Source organism: Platalea leucorodia (assembly GCF_965183815.1).
Source record: "Platalea leucorodia genome assembly, chromosome: 1".
Lineage (NCBI taxonomy): Eukaryota > Metazoa > Chordata > Aves > Pelecaniformes > Threskiornithidae > Platalea > Platalea leucorodia.
In genome coordinates, this window is record NC_138823.1 from 113,748,373 (window position 1) to 113,773,388 (window position 25,016).

The following is a 25,016-nucleotide window of genomic DNA, read 5'->3' on the forward strand; positions in this document are numbered from 1 at the left end:
TGTCTGGCTCTTCTCAAACACATTTAGAGCATGATACAAAGCCCAGAGAAATCAATATTCATAAATATTCACAAAATTTCAGTGAATTACACTTGAAAAACTATTGTACACAAAAAAGTTGTACCAGCATGTGCTGGAATGAGAATTTTAAATAATATATTTTAATTCTATTTTTTCACTAAAAAAGCAGGGATTAAAAGTTATTTTCATCATATTTGCTCTATGTATATTTTCAATGGCTCTGCAGCAGACAGTGGAACCCAATTCATAGTACTTACTTTTAAATAGCAGGGGCTTAGAATGTACTGCTACTGGTTTATGAAATGTAAAGGCACCTATTTTTCCTTTCTTATTGACATGTGTTGCATTTACCTATGATTAGCATACACTGCGAGTTGAGCTTCCCACAATGGTATTGTTCTGCAACTTTGCCACTTGGGCTAAAGCGTTTCCTTATATAATGCAATCAGTCTTTTGGTCTTTTCTCTAGTTCGACACATTTTTGTTTTGAAGGGAAAAAAAAGGTAAGAAAATTAATTATTTTTATTTCTTCTTGTTTGCAGTTTCCTTGTCAGTACCAGAAATGGTACAAATGACTGTGCAAAGCTACAGGAGGTAGGTGTCAGACACTGTAAAGCTCTGTTATAAATTATTTTTTCTTTGTTTTCTTTTTGACAACAGGAGGAATTTTAGTTTCTTTTTTTTTGTTTTTCCTTCTCTCAAACTGATAGCAACAGTGTTAGTTCAAAAATCTACATATCCTTCTAGGCTTGTTTGAGATGTGAGCTGATAGATAACCTGCAATGATAAAAAAAATGATCAATGCAATGCTTCCACTGTATATAAACATTTGCTACTGATCTTGATAGGTATGTGTAGGTAAAGTTAAGCTTGGGCATAACAAAACCATGTCATCTTACCTGTTAAGAAAGACTACCATGCTGCAGGATATTCCTTTTGCAGTGAGCGGGCTCTTAAAAGCAGTTATTTCTCTGCAGATTAGCAGATACAAACACAACAAGAAGTGAAGCACAGAATTGTTCTCAGGTGCCACTCCTGCTGCTGCAACTCATTGTGCCTTGTCTCTCCAAAACTTTGTTAAGAGCAATTATATCTTTTGAAGTAGGTGGCTAGAGAAACCGTGCTCCCTAAAGGTTCCCCAAAGATTCACCATCTGTCAAAAGTGAGCCATTCTGCCACCTTTATAATTAGCATTTACTGGTACCTCACACCTACGTTCTCACACCTACTGTAACATACTGTTCTTGAGAATAAGCGTATTGCCACACTCTCATGCCGACTCTTCTTCTAAGGCATTGCTATTATGTATCATTATAAACCAAGACAAAATGCAAATGTTTACTCTAGGAAAAAATCATAATGACATCCCAGAGGAGCACATGAGTAAACACATTTCATTGTTGCTTTTTCCAACCAGGTCCCTGCGAGAGTTTTCAGAAAGTCCCATTATGTCAAGATGCAAGAGTCTCAGCTCTTCCCACTCGCTCACTGGTGCACCCCAGAGGTTAGTTATTTCCAGGTAGCTAGGAATGCAAGGCATTAGCCCATCTAGGGATCAACAAATATGAGTACAATTTTGAATATGCAGTCAAGGTCTTAGTTTGTAAAAGGCACGTCCTCATTTATTTTAACAAGATCAAAATAACCTTCTTAATAACAGGTGTCTGATCTCAAATTCATCTGTACCAATAAAAAACCAAAACCTACCTGAAACTGCAGTGGGCTTTGAATCCACTGGAAGGTAAAAGGCTGCGAGGTCCTACAGCAGCTGTAGCATGCCTTATCTGTACTATGTCTAGAGAGAAGTGAGCCTGCAGAGCTGTGAACCTACACCTTTTATTAATGTTCTTCTTGCTAAGCTATCTAGATCCAATGCCATCAAGTTCCTCTGGGGAGAGGATTGTGTATTATTCTCTTAGCAATGTGACCGAAAATGACTACTTTCACTTAAGCAGTAGTCTCCACAAGAGGGGAGAAGAAGGGAAGAGAATTATTTAATAAAAACAAGACCATATGATAGCTACTGCAAAAGAAAAGTGGTATCAAGACAGTGGTGTGAATAATCCTGATCATTTCACCACAGCATCACCGAATGGCTGGCACTCTGGGAAAAGGATCCGGTGGAGATTCTGCTTGATTTGGGGTTTGGTACAGAAGAACCTGATGTCTGCACTAAAATCCCTCCTCGGTTCCTCAGTGGTGCTTCCGTAGCAAAAGGGATCAGCATCCGAGTCTTTTTGGAAGCTCAGAAGCAGCGGATGGACATTGAGAGGCCAAACCTATATGGTAAGGAGAGACATTTTGGCAAATGGAGAAGTTTTAGCCGTAAATAGCATGGGGACTGAGAGGGTAGGGAAAAAGAGGCTTATGAAAGAAAATTCATGAAAAAGGGACATGTATTTAGGAGGCATTGAGGATCACCATGTACCCCTTTGTGGCAGCGATACTTCCTAATGTGACTGAAATACTGTATAGCTCTCCTCCACTGTAGACTAATTTACACGCTGAAGCTACCAGACTGTGGCATTTTAAAACATAACTGCTCATCCCCTCTAAGACCTACCCCCCCACCAGAGATTGTCGTTGGTGTCACAGAGGCTGCAGAATTGAACATGGCTCCATTGCCTCAGCCACTTCACCACCAGCACGTTAGTATGTACCCACTATCATTGATGGTGTAAACCAATATAGAGGATTTTGAATTCAGCCAGGCCAGTCGTGGGCTCACATTTCCTTTTCCCCTTGATGGTCACAGGACCCCTCTCACAGGGAAATGTGCACAGCAGATGACAAGATCTTAACTTCCCATGACTAGAGCTGCCAGGGCTTGTGCGTCAGACCCACAAATCCCTAACTAGAACCTAACAGTTTTGTGGTTCAAATATGCCCTAAGATGTAGATGAGGATCGTATTTTAAGTACAATAAAATTGCACCATTTAAAGCACACAGTCTTGATTTTTATTCATTTAGATGGTTTTAGTTCTCATTTTGTGTATTTTGCAGTTGAGAAATTAATACAAGGTCCTCACCCTAAAGATATATCTGCATTAAAATAACATTGTTAATTTGCTGGTATATCACCCATCTGAAAAGTCCAATTTTGACATCATTTCCCCTCATGTTTGCTGCACAGGATAGCCAGATGGCTCTTGAAATCTTCTGTTTATTTAAGATGCTCAGTGAAGCAGAATCTCTCACATAGCCCGTGCATTCCCGTTTAGAATTACACCGAGGAAGCAGTATGGACGGAATGAGAATTGAAACAGAAATGTCAGAGCATTGTGCAAAATGTGTTTTTCTCTCTGTCTCTCTTTTTTTTTATAGCAAGCCCCGTGCACACATTTCAGTATTTACAGCAAACTGACACATCAAACAGGTTTCTCAGCTCTCACTTTCTCTCTCTGTAACTCCTCTGAGAGAGAGGGAGAGAGGGATTAGAGATAATCAGTATGAGTGGATGGTGGATGGAGACCTCAGGGAAGAAGGCAGAGGACTAGAAGGGAACGAGAGCACGAAAAGAGCCTCTGAGGGAAGGAGTTTGCACAGTGAAGGCAGGCAGTGGTAAGCCAAGGTGTGAATTTAATGACTCCTCCTGCAGTCCTCCTCAATGGGAGCACTCTTAGTACATGTTAATGGCTTATCTGTACGGGGGAGTTGCTGTGAAGTAAGATAAGATTTGAATTTCTGTTTCGGTGGGTGTGATGTCCATCAAAGCATATTATCTTGCTTTTGACAGTTTGGGAGGGGGTTTTCACACCATCTGCTTAGGCCTCCTAAGTATGTGCCTGGGCTGGGAACATTTAATCGAGAGAGGTGGGATTCATCCTTCAGAGATACTTACCTCTTCTCCTTTCACTGACTACATGTTTCCATATATGCGGTGATTAACCTTAGCCTGGTTCACTGCACCAAGTTATAGGCATTTAGCTGAAGCACCATCTCAAGGAGCTTAATCACTGTAGAGTCTTTCTATCTCCATAGCAAGTGGAGAGAGTCAGGCAGCTCCTGCGGGTGATCATCCAGCCACCACTTAAAACACCTCTCGGTGGCAGCCAGTCTGTCTCAGTGACCATGTAGATAATCTTGCACAAGTACCTTCCTACAGCTGGTGTTCCAGGAGAGGACTTAAAGTGGATGTATCAGGTTTAGCGTACAAACGCCTGAGGAATATCCTCAAACGGCATTTGTTTGCAAACTGGTTTTTTCCAATCTTGCCAACCTTAGGTTGTCTAATGATTTTGCCATGAGGTATAGCAAGAGGGAGGAGTGGCAAATTCCTATTTATTAGACTTTAAAATAGATTGCATCTCTAGGGCAGGACCTAATCTATCTGCCTTCAGTACTAATACTGCACCTAAATTTTCAGGCATCTAATGAGACAGATCTTCTAAAGCAGAAGACCACATTGCCTGTAATGGCAATGAAGAGAATAGGTGCTTTTGAAGGCCTCCAGAAGAAGACACAGAAAAAGACCCTTCTCTGTAAATTAAGTAGAAGGTTCAGGTCTAGAGACATGCCATGGCATATACCTCTCCATGAACAATTTAGGGAACTCCAGACTCATTACTGTCGGAGGACTGCTTCACCAGGGCATTGAAATGAAAGTGCCAAAATGAGGCAGATCGTGTGCCACCTCTAGAGATTTCAAGACTGTACTGAACCACTGCTCCCAGAGACGTGCTGGATGAATTCAGTTATTGTCATCCTATTTGGTTTATTATCACTGAACCATTTCAATGCAAATACAGTCTGAATCCCTCTTATTTGTCTCTAGCCATGGAAAAGGAAGAAATTGTTTAATCTGAGTTAGTGAATGCCTGAGAGGTTATCTCATTTTCAGTTTACTTTGTTCTATTCTCTGAATCAGCAGAGAAACTTAATTGATTTAGTACAACGTGTTACTCTGAGAAAATGAGGCATAAGGAGAAAGATTATAGGTACAATATGGAAGACAAGAAACCTGGAGGAAAAAAGAAAGAGAGGGAGGTGAGAGAGAGACCAAGGACTTCCATAGCAGAGTAGATCCCTCTCCACTTTCATGTTTCATTCATTTCCTAGTGCAGTGCTTTTCTGTTTCTGTCTGGCTCTTCCCTGCTTGTGATGAATATAGTTTTCTAGGCCTCCTTCACTGCTGATTAGATCTTTTAAAATACGTGTGGACTGTTATAGTTATTTATTAATTGTCCCCTCACTTGGTGCTGTTTCACCAGCATTGTCAGAGACAGTTTTCAAAAGGTTCAGTTCACAGAAAATAAGGTGTGTTTTCAGAAACGTTGATCACCCTTTCAGTTTCTCAGCCAGATCCAAAAGAAAAGCTTATCCCCATCATTCACCAGTGGTGAAAATTTTACTGACCTCATTAGAAGTGATATTTGACTTCCTAACTGAAGAAATACAGCCATTTGACAATTAGAAGTTATCTTAAGTGAAAAGTAATTATATTTCCGAATATGTTGACCCCCAAATTCTTTGAAAACTTCAAGTTTCTGAATACCTTCGTTCAGAAATGTTGAATTGTTTCAACCTCATGCTTAATAATAAAAAAACAAACAAAACAACAAAACAAAAACAAACAAACAAACAAAAACCCCCATATTTCTGTACCACCTTTCCATACTGCCATATCTAAATCTACTTGGGGTTTGGTGTCTTGTTTCTGTGGATTTTTTACATTCATTTCTGTCTGTCTCAGCTGCTGCAAGCCCCTCACTGGAGCTGTAGTTCAAGTCTCAACCTCCTCTGTGAAATGAGTGTATTAGGTAGACACCATTTCCCATGATGATACATGGTTGTCCTGTGACCACCACAGGTCAGCTAGGAGAGAGGAGATCTGTGTCAGCCAGTAAATCCACCCCTAGAAGAGAAATGAAATGTAAATTGCTAAATGCATCCCTGAAGTACAGCTTTGATTTAAGCAAAGGCAGTATTGCCAAGACTCAAGTTGAAACTTTCTAAAAAAAGGAAAATATTTTAATATATTGCAAAGTAGACAATGCTGAAATTTCATTTTTACTTTTCCTGACAAAAAAACGAGCAATTTCAGGTGTCTTGATTTTCCCACGGAAAATTTTGATTTTTTTTCCAAATTCTGCCATTTGCTGTGAAAAAAAGATGCTGATTGAAAATTTCTTGCTGGCTCTGGAAACGTTCTGTGTTCCTTCATTCCACTGGGGGTCTACCGAAGAGTTTCCAAATCTTTCATATAGATAACTATGGCAGCCTATGTAATACCAGATTTAAGGAAGGAGGAACAAAACTGTGAGCTTCTCCTCCTAAATTATAAAATGGTTGCTCATAAAGTCATTAGAAGCCCTATAAAAGATACAGATTCTATTGAAGATTCATTGGTCTTGTTTACAGCACGGCCATTTGCTGTTTCGGCTGAAGTTTCTAATGAAAATGAATCAGCATTTATGTTCTCTAATATCTGTGCTACAGTTTTAGACTATTTTGCAGCAGGCTGCAGGGACTAAAGAGATCTTACTAGCTTCTTGCCTATTTAAGGCACAATCCTTGGGGAGCAAACCTAGAAACTGAAGGGACTGCTTGCCTGGAGAGAAGTAGTCCATGAAGCAAGGCTGTCCCTGACATAATTTCTTCATGACCTGTGTATTTATTACATTGCACATGAGTGAGGGGATTTTTTATGTTGTTCATTTATAATTTCTCTTGTTGTTTGATCTGTTCTTTAGGTGTCCCAAGCTCTTGGAAATAATTTACAAAAGCTAAGCAGTGTGTTAAAACTATTTCAAATTGCAGCAAATTTGGTTCTGGTTCAAATCAAAAGAAGGACTGGACTGATGTGCTGCTGTCAGTCAAAGGAGATTAACACTTGGCATTTTTATGGCCTGCTGTAGTGGGAGCCAGATGAAATACTGAGGATAGAATGTGCTTTACATGGAGAGCATGTGGTAGCACAATGGATGTACAAAACCAAAAATTATTTACTCTGACAGCCCAAACTTATGCAAATGGAAACTATACAACACTGTGTAATGTGTGTACTGATAGATCAGATAACTCCTTTAAACAACATCAGGTGAAACCTTTGGCCATGTCTTAAAAAGTGGCAGTAATGGCAACGTTTTTCTCCAGTGTTAAAAATCAAGCAATATGTGGGGCAAAGAAAAAAAGGAGTATTTTTGAGCTATAGAAACTATCAGGAATTATATGTCACAGTATTGGTCCCTGATGCAAAGGACCAACTTAGATCCATGTTAAATATCCCCTTGTTGTTTAATTGTCAGTGAAGCAGCATTACCAACAACCTGCATGCAGACTGCATGCAGTAAATTTGGCTGGTCTCTAAGAGAAATGTCAGCCAAGAAAGTTAGCATTTTGCCATCTAATGTCCTCAATGAATCTCTCAAGGAAGGAGTAGTCCTGGTGACATATTAATTGCCTCAGGATAGGTACAGACACAACATGCAAGCAAATCTGCTGTGTTTCTTTGTATAAATAACTTCATAATATTGTAGCGATGGAAATCTCCAGGATCCCTTAGAGAAAACATTATTTGTTTCTCTTTAGATGTTACGCCATGGAAAAAATGACCCAGAAATTACAGGAGGTTAGTCCAATGAAAAAAATCTGGGAACCTTTATACGACATCAGCTATGAGTTTCTGGGGGATAAGCATTTTGCTTTGTGCTGCTATGAAAATGAGAAGATAGCTTCTGTGGTCAATTTTTATCAGTTAATGGCTATATGCATTTTGCAGTTATCCTGGACAGCTGCCAGCTGTAAACATTTGAGATCAGATTTTAATAACTTTATTCACATGAATTTTAGTAAGTCCTCAAAAATGGCATCCAAGTCTGGCCCAGCCAACTGGAAAATTTCAGGCTGGATTCTGTAACCTTTATTCGCACAGAGCTATATGCAGCTGCACTTGACCCAACGAATTCAACATTGTGTAAGTGTTTGTCTAATATAAAGAACTATGCAATGATGTCTCTGTGTGGCCTGAATGGATCCTCTGGAAGCAAATGGAAAAATTTAGCCACTTTTGAATGAGGTACTTAGTATGTTTCTTGGCAATGACAAGTTTGAATAATCATTGTACCTGATTATTTCAAATTATGTTTTTTAATAACCATGTTGCCTTCCATTCTGCCAAACTTAAGAACGTTTTCGACAGCTGGAAGTACTTGACCATGTAACCAGTGCCCTCTCGTCTTTGCTGACCGACATCAACACCCAACAGACCAAAGCACAGAATGCCAGCGAGGATGACACCGGTCTCCTGGGTGCTGCAAAGAGCAGACCTGCGGTCACACAAGTGAAACGGAGAAGAATAGGTCAGCTCCTGAAAAGGGCTTCTCGGCAGTCAATGTTGCTGAAACAGGGCTCGCTGACACCTGGGGAAGCCAACTTGCCCAGCAGGAAAGAGCAACCCTGTTCCTGTGCAGACATTGCTGAGAGGGGAACAGTCCAGCCGGGCTTTTCTGCACATGTTACATTGGGCTGTCTAACCCAGGAGCAAACTCCCAGAGACAAAGGTGCCTCAGCATATCCCACATCCCAGTGTCCACCAACTCCATCAGGGAAAGCCTGGGTTTCATCGCACCTAGTTGCAAAACAGCCCCACATTTCTCCTGTATGTGATGTGCCTGACAAAGACAGGCCAAGAAAAGAGCCACCTTTGCTTGTGGCCCACACACTCAGAAAAGTGGCCAACCTAAACTGCAAGCTGCCAGACTCATTTGAAATGGAAGAGGTGAGGTGGATTTTTGTGTATTGTGCTAGCAATGTATCTCCACACATATTTATGATGTACGTTTGGATTCTCTTTTTCAGGATGGAAGCTAGAGTAAATTATTTCAACAAACACCATGCAACAGCATTATGGGGAAAACAGTAGAATTTACACTACTCATTGGGATTCTGATTATTTTAAATTGTCTTTGTGTTAGGATACTGTCAAAGAAGTTGGCACTGAAGTTACTGAGGTAGGATTCATTCAACTAGTATGATAGTGTAAGATGCCAATGTATTTTATGCAGTGCTAGGTTGCTTTTTTTTTTATAGAAGGAAGTTGCAGGAACACTAATACATATGGTAAAGGATATTTTTACAGATCCAGTCATTAACCAGGGTTTGTTTTTTTCCCTATCTGTTTTTTTCCCCTAAGCTCATTTTCTGATGTGCTCTTTCAGAAAGTTGCATCACAAAATTAGCCTTGGTTTTATAGCAGTGTTTGAAATATTTTATCGCTCTGTAAGCTGAGCATCCTAAAACCAGAATAACTCAGAACAGCAGCTTGTTCTCATATCTAGTCTGTGAAGTCCATGATACTCGGCTCTTTGTATGTTTTAGCAACAGTGGGTTGTCAGTGGGGGTTCAACATGAAGTAGCAGAGACCAGGATACTTGCCAGTCCCTTACTTAGATCTAGAGTTCTGTGAGCAGCAGTTTTTCTGGCTGTACTACTGCAGAAAAAGGGCTACGGTAGGATACTCTCCAATCATACAGACTCCACTGGGATGCTAACAAGAATACTCTTCCCTTTCCAGCCATCCTTCAAGAATAAGGAAAAGGAAGGTGTCCAAAAATTAGGCACTACTGTGAGAATCAAAGAAAGGAGGAGCAATGGGATGGTTGGCAACCCCCTGAAAACATATGGAGCATGGGAAGGAGGGAGGGAAGGAAAGGAAGAAAGGGAGGAAGCAGTGAGTGTCTGGAAAAGGTGGGAGGCTTAAAACAGTTTGCCATTTTTTAAATCATTGGAGAAGGTGAGGTTAAGGTGGTGGCATTCTTCTCAAGTAAAGGATATTTATCTTTTCAAGTCTTTCCAAAGGTGTATTTTCTGTGAAAGGTTTGGTGCAGCCTTCGTGTTGGCAGAGCTGACTCAAGAATCAGAGCACAGGCCTGATTAACAGCCTCAGTGGGGAAGAGGGTGTCTCCAGCACAGAGATCTCCAGCACAGCAAATTTATAGTCCCAAAGCAGCCCATATGTCTTTTTAAAGCACTTAGCATGCTGGACTTGCAGCTCTGTGACTAGACACTCACACAAAAGTGAGAACATCATTGGTAGAGCAATAAATGCAGGTGATCGTGAACTCCCCAGTTTGATGTCTAAGACAATTTGGTGAATGCTGTATGCTCAAATTAGACAGGGTATATATTGTTTAGCTTCTGAGTATTCTCTACCACATCATTAAATTAAGGCTGTAGGAACCGTGTACTGTCTGAAACCATCAGGCCTCCTAAATTGTTAGTCTGGCAATGACCAGTAGCAGATGTATGGGGAACAGAATGACAGGCACATACAGAGCAACCTTTCTCTTGTATTCTTCTAGCCTTTGACAATGAGCGGCTTAGATCTTTTGAGCCACAGACTGCATGGAGGACACCCTCAACATGCATGTTCATGTGTTACTTGTATCTAATATATCCCCTTTCTATGAAGTTTTTTTTCTGAAGGAGTTTGTGCAGCACCGTGACTTGATGTTCCCCTTGATACTATGAAAAAGTCAAATGGGTTTTCATTCCTAGAAGAAAAAAATTCTGACCTTACATACACTCTTTGGCAAGAATTTGCCTCCATATGGTTACAGTTCCTTGGATTTCTTCTACTAAGTCACATTTTTTTTCTAGGGACATTTCTCTGAGGCTGTTCAAACAAGATTGTTAGTGTATTTACATGGTGGGAACCTTTATGTACTGATTACTTTGAGCAAGGCTTGGTAAGGTTCTGAGACTAGAGCCTGGTTTATGACGAGAACAAATATTTTAAAGAGGAGACAACCAAAAAGGAACCAGCTGAAAGATTTTATGTTTTCACTTTGAAATGTCCAGATTTTTTTTTGCTTTTATTCCTAACCCCCCTCATAATAAGGTGTACACTCATAATCATTACCATCAATAAGAATTCTTCTTCCTCTCTTCTTTTTCTTGTCAGATTCAGAATTTTGAGGATGAAACTCCATGTGGAAATGCTCCTGACACCACTTCAGGTGAGTGTTAAGAAACAGACAATTTGGACAGTTTTGGTTTTAAAACACTGTTCTCATGTAGCTGCTTCTGAAGTTTTCCTGACAATATGTTTTTCCTCCCTGCTCCCATCACCTCTGGCATTTGGATGCATTATTCTAGACATGGAAGTCTAAGTGATATGACTTGATAAATCAGGGCTTTAAAATATACTCAGCTTGTCAGGGAGACACAATGAGTGCACATGAAAAGGGTACCTCACATGCACAGCTTTGAGTGTGTGGGGTCCCTGTCTGATGCTTTAAGCAGACCTCTCTACTCTTCCAAGCGACATCAAAGCTTTGCTCCTGCTCGGTGAACTGTTTGCCAGACTCGGACTACCCCTTATCTGCCAGCTCTCAGATCCCTAGGAGATAAGTCAACCAGGAGACTGGAGATAGTGGCTTTGCAGCAACTTTGTACCCAGCTCAATCAGGACTGTGCAACCAGGACGTTCTAGTGGCAGCATGGCCTCTACCCCATCGTATGAGTCTCCTATATCACATAGACTATCGCCACATGAGCTGACATAGCATTGAATCATGTGTTAGAAAGTAAGATATTTGAGGAGTCTATGAAAGGATTAAAAGCAAAGCTGTCAGACCAGATGTTATGCTGTCATTTGGAGCAAACTGAGTTTGGATCCTGAGAAGCGTTTGCTGTCAGGGGTGGTGATATTGGGGAAACGGCTGTTCAGCCTCCAGAGCAGGGAGCACTTGGCCTTGCTTTCTAGGGACCCTTGCTAACCAGTGCTTAAAGCAAGACTGGCAGGTTGTTTTTTCTTTTCTTTTAACTGGGACAGAAATTTAACATTAAAGAACTAATAAGTAGCAAGAAGCAGACAGCAAGGGACAAAGGCGAAAGTTTGGTGAGCCCTCACCTTTTGAGGACTACATTATATCACTTTTGGGAAGCCAGCACAAATAATTAAGCAACTCAAGTTCGTACACAGGTATCTAAAAAAACAAATTCAGATATCCACTGGTGCTGGTCATTCACTGGCTGGAGTGACAGCTGGAATTGCAGGAGTGAAATCATGAGCCTGTTGAAGGCAGTGGCATAAGTCCTACTGACTTCAGTGAGGCCAGTGTTTTCATCAAAGTGTGTGGGGTTTTCCTGGTACATGCTAGAGCTGAGTAAAGATGATGGAGTATAGCATGAATTCCTCAGTTCTGAAGGGCTTATTTTTGTTTTCAAATGATCTGTAAGCATATATTTGCTGTTTTGCTAGGGTTTTTTTTAACTGTGTAATAGATTGCATACCTATGGCATTCAACTACTCTTGTCACATGTTGCAGCAAGGCTGTATGCATCCAGTCTGTGAATGCATGTCTCCAGTGACCTTTGGGGCTTAATGTCAGGTCCTTGTTGCTATTCAGACTGTATGATTTGTCACCTGAGCTACATGAGGTTACTTTGATTTTGTTTTCTGATGGATGTCTTCATCTTCTTCAACAAAGACAAGCCCCCATACCAGTAGTCTTGCTTGTAGCAGTATCTATACAAAGAACAGCAATTCCCCAGGACTGGTGCAGTGAAAAACACCATTTGGACAAACATTCAGTGAGAAATTAAAAAAAAGAGAATGTGGACATAGCCCAGTGGGGGAAAAATTCAAAAAGTAATAGCATACTCACAAATGCTTTTTTCCTTTCTTTGTCCATCTCTAAAAAATGACTGTGCTATTTAACGATGAAGGGCATTAGTTAAAAGATTTAGCAGATTGTGTAGGTATATCAATCACAATGTAAGGGGAAAAAAATAACTGTATGCCCCGAATACTCTTTTAAGACATAGGAATAAGCATGTATTTAGTAGTAATTTCATGACAAAATGCAGAAAGTATTTATTTGTTTTTAATTCTGGTAAGACTGTCATCCAGTTAAGTGATCAGTCAAAATCATACAAGTAAACTGACCTTAGGTAAGATTTATGCCTTTGTAGAACCACAATACTATTTTAGAGTTTGGTTTAAATACTGGAATCTCTCTCTCTTTCCTTCTCTCCCCCCCTGCCCCGTCTCTCCCTCTCCCTCATTTTACTGTCATTGATGTTTGGCCTAAATTTAAAGTGGAGATTTCTGGCTTTTTTTACAGGCTTTTTTCATATTCTTTCTCTTTTTCCCACTGCTTTTAAATGGCACACCCCTCCACACCCATGGGAGTTTTATTGCAATTTCAACTTGCTGTGCATCATGGAAACAGTCTAAAAATTGCCGGTTGTGAACATTATATCGTTAGTGGCAAATAATACCTAGCTCTTAATAAGGTTCCTATCAAATTCAGCAGAATGTAGCTCAGACCCATAAGCAGGGGTCCTCAAAATAGGACCGAAGGGGAAATAGAGTCCATCAGGAACCTACACAAGGAAAACCTCAGCTCCTAGGAGAGCATGCCTGAATTTAGATTTGGCCTCCAAATTCCCCGGGGCACAGGCTGCCTATTTTTCAAGGCTCATGCAATGTCTGATACCAGAGGAGCCCACTTTCATTTGGTTGTGGGCTCTGTTGGGAAGGGTGTGAGTGATGATGAAGATGTGAGAGCCTGACATGACCCTGCTGAAATGGGAGCTCACCTGAGCGGGAAAGTGTGAGGTACCCACTATGAGAAGAAATAGAGATAGATAGGAACAGACTGCTTTGCCTAGATGGAGCATATTAGAGACGGGTGACTTATGGAAGTACTTGTCCCAGTGGTATTGTCCCTTGGCTCTGTAGCCTGGCCCCAATTTTAGTCCAATTGCTTAATTTTCTACACTCCCCATGAAAGCCAATTCCCTGGCTGCTGTGTGTCTTCTTTATATTTCTCCATAATGTAGATTCTGGCTGTTTAACTGCAGTAGGCTTTATGATAAGGCTTTTTTTCCCTCTCTCTTGGCAGAATGCTGAGACTTAATTTTAAAAGACGCTCAAACCCCCCAAACATCCCTGAATGACTTACAGGGAAAGCATAGTGTTTTCTAGCTCTGTTTTAAAAAATATTACAATCTTTTTTATTAGGCAATTTTATCATTGTTATAAATAAGTAATTGTACTGGGGAGAAGGGATAATCCTTATTTAATTAAATTCATCTATACTCCCAGGTTGGCAGCAACCAGACATATGTGAGACTAATACCCACAGCCTGCCTGTATGCATGTGCAATTAAAAATTCACTCTACAGTAGCACTGGCAGTTTAGTGTTGCTTTTGGCATTTACAAATTCTTTTATTTTGTGACTTTTTTTTTACCATACACATATGCTGGAGCAGATGTTGCTTATTTGTTGTTTATTCAAATCTGTAGGCTCTGGCAGCTAACTCCATTGTTCTGTAATGAAGCTTTATTCACTGTCCTGTATTAGGACCCAGCAAATGCATGACAGGCAGAGTTAGCTCTCAGCAGGAACTACAGTTATTGTCCTTACTTATTGGCTGTTTATATTCTAAAGCTCACAGTTGAGAAAGCTGGCTGGGCAGGGTAAGGGGCTGGGGATGCTGTGTGCAGAGGAAAATTGCTTGACTCCATTCACTGTATCTTTGCCCTGATGAGGTGCAGGCTTGCATGTAAACTCATCTGTTGCAGGGATTTCATATTCAGCACTTGAAAAATAGAGCTGTTCTCCCCCTCCACCCCCTCTTACGCCTTGTTCTCCCCCCCCACCCCTGCTGCTCCTTCCTTTTTCAATTAGCCTTTGTAAAGCACTGGGTTTAACTAAAGGATGTTTCAATGTTGCTCACCCCCGTTAACTCAGCACGTGCCTGAAAATTCATTAGCAGCAACATCTATTAGGGAGGCATCGGAAGTTGGTGTTATTTCAGTGCACATTGTAGCCACCCGCTCCCCCTTGCTCCTTATTTACTTCCCTCTCCCTCTGCGGGGCAGCCACGCACCCGAAAGGCCGGAGTTCCTGCATGGTGCTGACCCAAGCGGACACACTGCTCCCGGGTGCTGGAGTGCCAACAGAAAGGCATTAGCCTGCTGGAAAAGCCCTTGGTAGCCCACGAAGCAATCAATCAGGGAAGTAACCACCTCCATCTGGCTCCCTGTGACATGGTAGCTCGCTACCGAAGCACTTGCGATTCATCTTGTCCCAACGAGTGGTGCCAGGGATTGCATACACCCAGTTTTTGTGGCAGCTGGGAACGTCCTAGCTTCCCTGCATGCTGAGCTAACACATTAGCTCCTGTGACTTATCAAGTAGCAATTCTTTCAATTATCACACCTTCACTCCTCCTACTCACCAACTCCTCTGATGGTTTGGCACCATGGGAATATTCACAGAATGCAATTGGTATTTCTTTTAATTGACTGAGTGCCAAGAACGTGAATCCTGTTTATTATCCGTTATCCATTGTAACGTCTGCCTGCAACTGAAGGAGCAATGTCTTCAAAAGCGCAAGAAGAAAAGGCACGTATGTTTCCTATGCTTCAAAGAGTACAGAATTTTCCGTGTATCTTTCTCTAGTTTCAGTATTAAGAAGTAAACAGTTATTTCATATTTCTTATTTGCTGTGGTGCCTACATAACACTGTTTTTCTTCACATATAACACAGTGACTCTTAGTTTTAAGTACAAACTTGCTAAAGCTACAATCAAAATCAGCTGAACTTAAAAATGTCCTACAACTGCTCTTGTGTTGATACTGCCTGACATTTATGTTAAACTTTGGCATTGGTTAATGATCACATACCGTCTCCAAATATGAGTTCTCCCTGCATAAAACATGAATAATAGATCCATAATAGATAGATCCCGCTTTGCAACAGTTTTATCTTCTGCAGGTGACCTGGCAAAAAGGAGACATCCACCTTCTTTAGTCACTTTGGGTTGCCTCCCTTTGTTTTATGATGCCTCAGCCCATATTTTGCCCATCTTCTGCACATGAACCATGTAAAGGCCTTCTTATTCTTTCCTGTTTCTTACATAAGGGACCTGTAAGTTTGAAGAAGAGGAAGCTGTATCATTTTAATGCATTTTGTAGCCTGAAGAAGTCTGGAGGGAAAGTCCTGTGGTCTCAGAAAGAAGTAGAGACTGAGAGAAAAGAGCAAAGTGAAAAGCAAAGTTGTGAAATGATGAGTCTTCAAACCTTCCTGCATCTTTTCCCTGTCCAGAAACATCCTGAGTAGTCTGATTCTCTCAGAGAAGTCCTCCTAGAAAGACAATTTACTTCCGCAGCTCTTGAGAATACCCTGGCTGCTTTGCTTTGCCACAGTCCTCCTTGATGTATCTCACGCACATGCACATGTCTAAGTCCAGCAATGGATATAAAGATGGAGACCCAGGAGGTGGTGACGCCGTGTTCACCAGCACAGAAACTGGATGGGCAGCAAAGAAAGGAAGTCTGGCAGACTTTTGAAATGGCTTCTGGGACCACCTGCCAGTGGTGTCAGGACACCCTGGCCGCAGTCCTTGGGTCTAAGCAGCCATCCCAGGAGGTTTGTGGGGTTGTATGATTTTCAGCGAGTACATTCCTAAAAGTCATTGCACATTTATAACATTTCATTGCACGTATGTGTCATATTTTAGCTCCTACTGCAGCAGGCTGATTCATCCTAGTGGGAAAGGATATGCATACGCCGCATACTTAAGGCAGATGGCCCAGTGAAAGTTATAAAACCTGCTGCTGTTTAAATCTTAGGGGGAAAAAGTCATAAAATACCTTAGGTATCCAGGAGGACGACCAAATACTTTGACAACCAAATACTTAAGAGACATCGGTTTAGATTAACAGTGATAACCTTTTAAACAAGAAAACTTCTGAAATGAAATCTAGTAGTGCTAAAGTTGTGCTGAGATCTTGAAAGGTCTCTTCAAATATTTCCTCCTCTGCCTTTTTGTCCCACACCCTCAACAGAGCATGGGAGGATCAGAGCCTTGTCTGTGCAGTCACGGACCTCCACATTGCTATACTAATCGTTCCAGTTGACAGCCTGACCCTTTGAACCTTGCTGCAAAATTAAAATCCCAACCCCACGTACAGCTCAGGCTTCGAGGCAGCTTTGTGAGAATGTACATGCCTTTTCTGGCACCTCATTGCTTTGCCATGGCTGCTATGAGAGTGTTGATTCCCCTCACTGCCAGTGACACCTGTGAGAAGGGGATCTTTGGTGTTATCCTGGGTGTATTTTTACACTCTAGAGAACTCTGATTTCTTTACAGATGAGAAACATGATTCCTATTCCATAGATCTTCCACATGTCAACTACTGGCTGATAGTTAGCATTTCTCCTCGGGGGAAAATATCACTGACAAAGAAAGGTAAGCTTACTAAACCTGATGCTCTTAGACCCCCTGAACACAGTTTAATGGCTATTACCATGGAAATAGAGCTGTTAATTAACTGTTGATCTCTACAAAGCAACACCCAAAAGCCGGATACCTGTTCTGGCCTGCCATTTGCTTTGGGCACTGCTGACCAGGCAGAAGTTGCAGGACCTAGCTAAAACACAGGGGCTTTTCACTCATTTTTCTCAAAGGTCTCTATAAGGGTTCCTGGAAGACATCCTCCCTTTTGTGAGGTGCTCTCAGCTGCAGAGAGCCCTACGAGGCTCCCTGCGATCGCTTATTTTTTATTCATTATTTCTGTGCAGCTGCTACTGGGAGAAGTTGTGATGTAACGTGATCTACAGTGTAGGCTGATGACATTCAGCTCTACCTCTCATTTTCATCAGAAGCAGACACAACCATCACCCGTCTCTCCCGACATTTGGCAGCAGCACGAATCTGAATTAATGACAGTTGGCTGAAGCTCAGTTGAAATAAGATGGAAGTGATACTGACTCTCAAGGAAAAGTAGGAGGAGGACCTGGCAAAGTTTGAAGCTGTTTCATCAGCTGAGGGAAGATAAAAGACCATTGTCAAAGTGACTGCAATTTCAGGTTTTGGCTAGATTCATCACTAGTCCTAACCTCCCAGACTGCAGAAACATCATTTATCACAGAGAACTGCCTACAGTGTTCTCTCTTTTCCTGTCAAATTCAGCTCTTAGATTACTCATTTATACTTTTATCATTTCTAGGGCAGTGTGTTCTTGTGTAGGACAGGCAGGAGACAACGGGAAGCTCTGACTCGCCGGGAAGGCAGCCACCTTGCTCCCGAGCATGGCAGCTTGCAGGGGTGCATCCGTTGCTCTCAGCAACAGCGCGGGAGATTCACGATGTCGATCTGTATTACCAAACCTGACATGACTTTTGTTCCCAACTGCTTTAAATATTTTCTGTAGCTCCAGCCAACCTATTAAAGGGGGTTTCCAGAGTCATGGACAAAATTGTCCTGGAGATATTCTTGAAAGAGGCAAAGGTGGAGACTTCTGCATGGTGAACCTCTGTCACTAAAGCCCACAGATGTCAGTTCTGACCCTCTCTAGAGAGGCACAGGGTGGCTCACTAGTGCAGAAAATTACATCCTTTTCAGTGATGTACAAGGTAGAGAATATGCTTTTTTCCTTGCCCCTATTCATCTCTGATTTGGGTAGGGAGGAGGGGAAATGAACATTCAAAAAAAAAATTAAAATGGTCTCATTTTTCTTTAATGAGTAGCTTAACAGAATATTATCAGCTAATTCAGTTCTTCTCCAAAGCTTCCTTCTACACACGAGCTCAGGACAACCTGTAATGCAAGAGAGTGAAAGAGAGAGCCAACCCACCCACCCACCAGCCCCAGGCGTTTCACAAAGGAGTATATTTATACCTGCTGTTGCGGTGCTGACTGTAGTGTGCGGCAGATGTACTGAAGCTAGTTTTAAATCAGTAAATACGTGCACCAGCTTTAAAGCATGCTAGCACCTAGTGCAGGTACCAGTGACTGTCTAGCCACAGCACTGGGGAGCTGACAGTGCACCCTCTCACCCTGCTTTTCAGACAGGTTTTGCAACCTGGGCAGCACTCCAGGCTGCTGTGCTCTGCCTGCCGGCTGTGCTGTGCCACGAGCATGCTAGACATAACCATTCTATACACTGAATCTTAAGCCAAAAACTTGGCTGGAGCTTGGTGCAAAACTGTTTTTTTCCTCGTGTTTTGGAGGAGGGCTGAAGCTGAATGCTCTGACAATCGATGTAGATTTGCTGCCTAGCTATTTCTGTCATGCTCTGGGCCAGCACAGTTTGTGTCTTCAATGCTTCGTGACCTGGTTCCCTCAAGTGCTTATGGCTGATATCTGGAGAGCATCTAGGCCAACGTTCTCCCAGGGGACGTGGGCACTCAGCTCTGCGGGGAGCCGGGCCCCAGGCGAGGAGCGGGAGGCTGTGCAGGAGGATGTGAAGCACGGTGTGTGCGCTCCGGGTGCCCCTGGAGCTGTGCACGTGCCTCCTGCTAACGATGGCTGTGACAGCCAGACCCCACAAATAACCGTGTAAAGAACTGCAAGGTTGAACGTGGAGATGAAGCAAAATATTGGTAGCAGTCACATGACATATGTGCCTCCCATCTTTCGTCCCCCCTGGCCCTGTCTCACCTCTTCAGGATGCAGCATACGTGCACTAGCGTCCCACGCAAGGTCATTTCAGTTGTGGAGGCTGTAGGGCTTTCCCCCCTTGTTCACAATGAGTCTGTCTTCACCCCCACAAAAAGAAAGGTATACCTGAAGTCCTCCATATGCCAGTGGTACCCAAAGTAATGGGGAGAAGAACATTGCAGACTGGGTGAGAGCTGGGGTGACTGGGTTTTGACAAGCAGAAGGAAATACCAGGAGCCAGGTTTTGTTCACCTTGTAAGCTCTTCTGAGCATAGACCATTCTGTTCCATTTACACAGCACCTACCAGCATGGTGGGGCACAATTAGTAACAGAAATTGCTTCGTGTAGAGCTTTTTTTTTTAAATATATTTTCACCCAGTCACACTGTGTCAGATGGTTGGCATGAAATTCACCTTCAATTCAAAGGGAGCAAGGGATAGACAAATTTCTTAGCTACGTTTGTTTCGGCATAGGAGTTTTTGCTGCATCTGGTGCATTCTGGGGTTTATTATTTGCTCTCAAGTAATATGACTATTCTAATAAGATAGTTCATCTAATTTCTGCTATAAAGTCATTGAAAAATAAAATTTGCAGAAGGACATCGATAAAAACTCTAGTTTGTGCTGGCCTTTGGAAACAGTTTGTGGTTTATGTGCTGCTGCCATCTGGTGCTTGTTCTCCTGAAATGCAGCACAAAACTGAGAGGCAGCCGTACAGAAAGGGGTCAGTGCTGCAGCCCTGCTCCAGTGACAACCTGTTCTGGACTGATCTCTCTTGCAGGCAAGTTGTAGAACCGCGTATTGCGTTTGGCTAAAAAATAAATATAAATTAGATCTTTCTCACATCAGTTTGCTTGTTCATCACCATTTCTGCAACGTGGAAAGTGAATCAGTGCTATAGAATTGCAGGAATATAAAAAGAAAGACTGAGTGGAGTTTTTCCTTTGGGATTTCAGTGGCACTAAATTAAATGTTTATGTTCATAGTTAACAGTCAGTAATCGGTGTAGTTGCCTATGGGGGAGCTGCTACTTAGACTAAGGAAAGAGAGCACAGTATACTGGGTACAAAGCAGATTTTATGGAACATTACCATAGGATCAAGTTTCGCCACATACGTCGGAACTGATACAAATAACGTTTCTTTTCCTCAAATGCTGAAAGTTGTACAAAATAATTTCTTCTGGGGCACCAAGGTTGAGTGAGCTTCAGGAAGTCCACTGTTCTGGATAACATCATTAAAAAAAAGGATTCTTTGTGGCTTATGCAGAATACATACTTTCAGGGGAGTTTTATTAGCTCTCAATGGCCATATAGTAGAGTGTGATACTTAAAATTGATGGTGCCTATCCTCTCTGAGTAGCAGGAGAGGGGAGTAAGCTGCAGCAGTTCTCCCATCAGAGGACTGGACCATCTGTAACTGTGCCATGCAGCTGATGTGTTCCTCTAGCACATAGCCAGCTCATCCTGCAACATCATTTTGTGCGATGTCATAGGCAGGGCAGTGTTGTTAAGGATAACATACGGATTTACCAATTTGCAGAGCAGATAGTGTGAAATGCCTAAATGGGAAGGATTCAGTAACTACTCAAAAATGAACCTACGTCTATTTTGAAAGTACTGTTTGAAAAAGTATTTTTGAAAGTCCTTTTTTGTCATGTAGGACAGAAATTCTTGATTTTTTTGCCTTGTGTGTTGCAAGGTTTTGGAGAATCAGAGCATTCACATCTTCCACACACTGCTGCTAGAGCCGTAGTGCTGAGCAGCTTTGGTGGACCGAGCACTTTCGCGTATTTGATGCCTGTGTTTGAGAAGCAAAACACAAAGCAATCAGAATGTAATAAAACATCTATTCATTTCTGGCACTTCTGTGGACATGGTGTCACCTTCATTCACCCCATCTCTTACTGCGTTCGACTACTGTTGAATTCAACTATTGTTGAATGGACATGCTTCTTAAGGCCCAATCAGTGAGATATTTGTGTGTGCCTTTAACTCTGGGTGTGGGAATATTATGCATAGACTTAAGCCGGAATCTAGTTTCGCTGCTGAATTTAGCCTGTTTAAGTTGTAATGAAGTTAATGCTTTGAGAGTTTTGTGTGAAAGACTGCAAAAATGCCCTTGCTTATACAGTGAAGTGGAAAGGTCTTATTCTAAGTCCTTCAGGCTTCTTTTTGTTTTACAAAATATCTGACTAAATTGTGGTTTCTGTGCATTACTTAGTCTCATGTAAGTAGCAGGTAGTTTTAGAAATATTTATCCATATCAATGTTCAGGAACATTTAAATAGCTACAAAAATATCTAAAATTTGAACAGCATTGCTAGGTTGCAATTGTCCACTCTGCTTTTTCTTATGATAGGATGAGCAGTCCAGATTTAAATTTGTGAATTTAAAATTCAAATTTGCACAAATGTTCTTGCATTTGAAGTTTTTGTGTCTATGCTTCCTCACTTACTCAAATGATGTAGAAAAATAAATATTGAAGTATATTCATCAATGTTAATGTGATTCAACAGGCATGCAAAAAAATGCGCTATTATTTACAAGCAGTGCAGTAGCTCTCATGGCATCTTTTGCAGTTTGCAAGCATTCTCCAGGCTGGAAACTAGAAAGAGGTTGTGTTATTTGCAGCCAAGTCCACAGAAAGCCAGCTGCAGAGCCTTCAGAGGAATGCAGAACTGTATTCTAGCACTTATTTTTTTACTAATTAGGGAATATTCTTTCATTAGTGGTGAACCTAGGAGCCTGATAGTTTTAGAAAGTTCCTGCGCTGACGGTTGCTGAAAATGGAAGCCACTGTATCTGCATGCAAATAAGGGGAGAGAAAAAGTCTCTTAATGAAATTGGATTGATCAAGTAAAGGGCTGGAAAGCTGTGGGACCTTTGGGATTTGGAAGGCGTCTGCTTTCTTATATGATACAAAATGAAGCAGAAACCTGATTAGTAAGTTCCTCTAACCTATTTTTATTTAAAATTCAGGCAGAACAGAAATGGGATGCAGGAGCTAAACTCTCCCAGTTCAATTAGCACAGAAAGGCGAAGAGCCAAGGTTTTCCTCACCAAGGTCTTCAGGGGCGATTCTCAGGTTTCCTCTTTCCAGCATAGCCAGATGTATTCTCTGCACTGGGCCTAGAGTTGTAATTTTTAGTTCATAGTTGAATACTGGTCTGCATCTCTACTTCTTCTCCAGACATACTTTATCTTTCCTTGGTGTGATGCTCTGCATGTATTTGCAGAATCTCTACAGGTTTGGGTGTCTCCACACACTAGGAGAACTGAGCAGAACTACATGAATAATGGATATTTTGGTTCAGTGGCTGAACCAAATGATTGGGGAAAAATGCAGTTTGGGTAGACTAGAAAGGAAAACATGTTTTGCTTAATGTTCAGGTGATTTAACCCATTTTTTTACACTTTTCTTCTTCAATTTAAAAAATGCAGTTGCTTTCAGAAAAGAAAAAAAAGCACATTAGAAAGAGAAAGGTGAGAGCATTTTAAAACTGTCATAATAAATTATGTAAATTTTGGCCAACTTGTATCCCTCCTAAAGACAATCTTCTAGTTGCTAAAAGACTTTAGTTCATTTAAATATAAGGAACTGTTGCTGTGAAGAAGTGGTGTCTCTAAGGTGACCTTTGCCACTGCTGAAAGGGCATTAGATGTTAATCCATTCTGAGACAAACCGCCACCAGCATCCGGCCTGGACATTTTCAGAAACCTGGTAGATAGAGGAATTTGTCCTAGGAGACCTAGCAAAGACCTGCTTTGGACCCCTGCAAAGAGTCAATCTCCTAGTAGAAACTCGGGCTATGGGTATCCTCGCTGGGTATTAGAGGCCTGCCAAGAAAAACTGTACTGTTACCATTGGCAAGCTATTAACATTACTGAAAATTTCACAAAGAGGGAAACTCTATTCCTTCTCAGGACAGCATCAGGCATGGTCTAATTTGCAATATCTCACTTAATCCCTGTTTGGGACACTAAAAGGAAATGGAAGGATAGATGATTGGCTCATTCCTCACCCAAAACACAGTTTCCCCGGTATACAAATATTGCCCTCCATTATGCAAACATTACTTGGCTCTGGTATACAGACATTAAACCAAACTATATTTACATAGGTTGAAACTGAGCTGCCTTAAATTGAAAAGGCTATCATGTTTAATCTAGTTTCAGCACAGCCCCAGCCTGCCGTGTGACCTGCCTTCCTAACGCAGCCCTGCTCCGCGTTTCTCCTGGGAGCGTGTTGTTCAGCTTGAAGTCCTTGTGGGAGCACTTTGACAGTTGCTTCATAGCTTTTTTACCTCACCTTGAATTGGAGGCCCATATTAATTTTTATTAAGTCTTTTTTTTAAATTCAGACTTCCACTGAAATCAAGGGAATTTTGACTGGCTTTGAATAAAGTGTTACAGAGTCAGAAAAACACCTAATCTTTTAAAAACTCCTTATCTTCACCTCCCTACCTTCATCATGGCCTGGTACACTGGGTAGGATCTTGCAAGTCAGTGTGGGATGTAATGATTAAATTAGACATCTGAATGTAGTTGGAAAATAACTGCGGCTCAGACCCTCAGAGGCATCGCTTTGCGCTGGCTATATGGGGAATTTAAGCCTTTACTCTAGGGGTATTAGTTCATTACACATCTAATATGCAGGTAGGTGCAAATTAGATGCCTGACTCAGATGAAGGTGATTACGTGGTCTGAGGACAGGTAATCACAGTAACAAGCACAGGTGAACTGTTCCAACTCAAATTGGTTGGAACTACAGCAGCTGAAACATTCCAGCTTTTCAAAATTTTTCCTAAGCCAGCCTTTCTTCATTTTTATGTATGGAAAACTATAGGCCAAACTGACACACTGGAAGCAACAGCTGGCAAAGATGCAAAGTGTAATTGAAACAGCTTTAAAAAAAGTTTAGAGAATCTGTAGAGCAGTCTCCCTGGGGAGAAGCTGAACCATGATGTCGTTTGTGGGAAACTGCAAGGATGAGTTTTAAGACCACCCACAAAACAGGCAATTTTCAGCAACATCACTGCAGATTTTGTAATGTGTGATATGGGAACCACATATTTCTCATCTGAAATAGGAAAATGACTGACTGACTGACTGATGTGCTGCTGATGATACCAGGACTGACAATGCACGTAATTAATTTAAAAACCAGAAAATGATATCTGGTTTTGATTTTACAGTTGCTGCCTGTGAATAGATTGTGTGATTTTCATTAATTGATGCCCAAGATACATTTAATAAAGCTCATAGTCTATGTGAAAACATAATTTGTAGACTTTTTTTTTTGCATTTTCCAATTCACACAAATGATAATTAATAACTCGGGTCTCAGAACTGCTAGGTGAATTGTCATTATTTTCATGGATATAACCAGAAGATAAAAAGCCCTAGGATTCAGTAGTGGTTATGTATCCAAAGAACAAGAGAGGAAATGTATCCAGAGCGTCTCAGTCTCTACCCCTTCCCTTCCCCAGCAGACTCTTTCAGCCTGCTCCCACAACTCTACCTCTGTTTTTGTGCCAGCTGAGAATGAGGACATTATCTGAGGATGAAGGTTATCTGAAAGTGCAAG

At 41.5% G+C, this 25,016-nt stretch overlaps 1 protein-coding gene across 1 annotated transcript in view; it reads left to right on the plus strand.

Annotated features, from left to right (window-relative positions):
• Positions 1-25,016, plus strand: part of ITPRID1 (ITPR interacting domain containing 1) — a gene marked incomplete at its 3' end in the record, with an annotated part of 46,574 nt that overhangs the window by 12,157 nt on the left and 9,401 nt on the right. The window contains exons 2-6 of the mRNA XM_082304350.1: positions 564-615; positions 1,439-1,525; positions 2,105-2,307; positions 8,149-8,741; positions 10,926-10,980. Of these exons, the coding sequence (XP_082160476.1) occupies positions 584-615; positions 1,439-1,525; positions 2,105-2,307; positions 8,149-8,741; positions 10,926-10,980 (970 nt within the window). The 5' untranslated portion in view covers positions 564-583. The remainder of the gene's footprint in view (positions 1-563; positions 616-1,438; positions 1,526-2,104; positions 2,308-8,148; positions 8,742-10,925; positions 10,981-25,016) is intronic.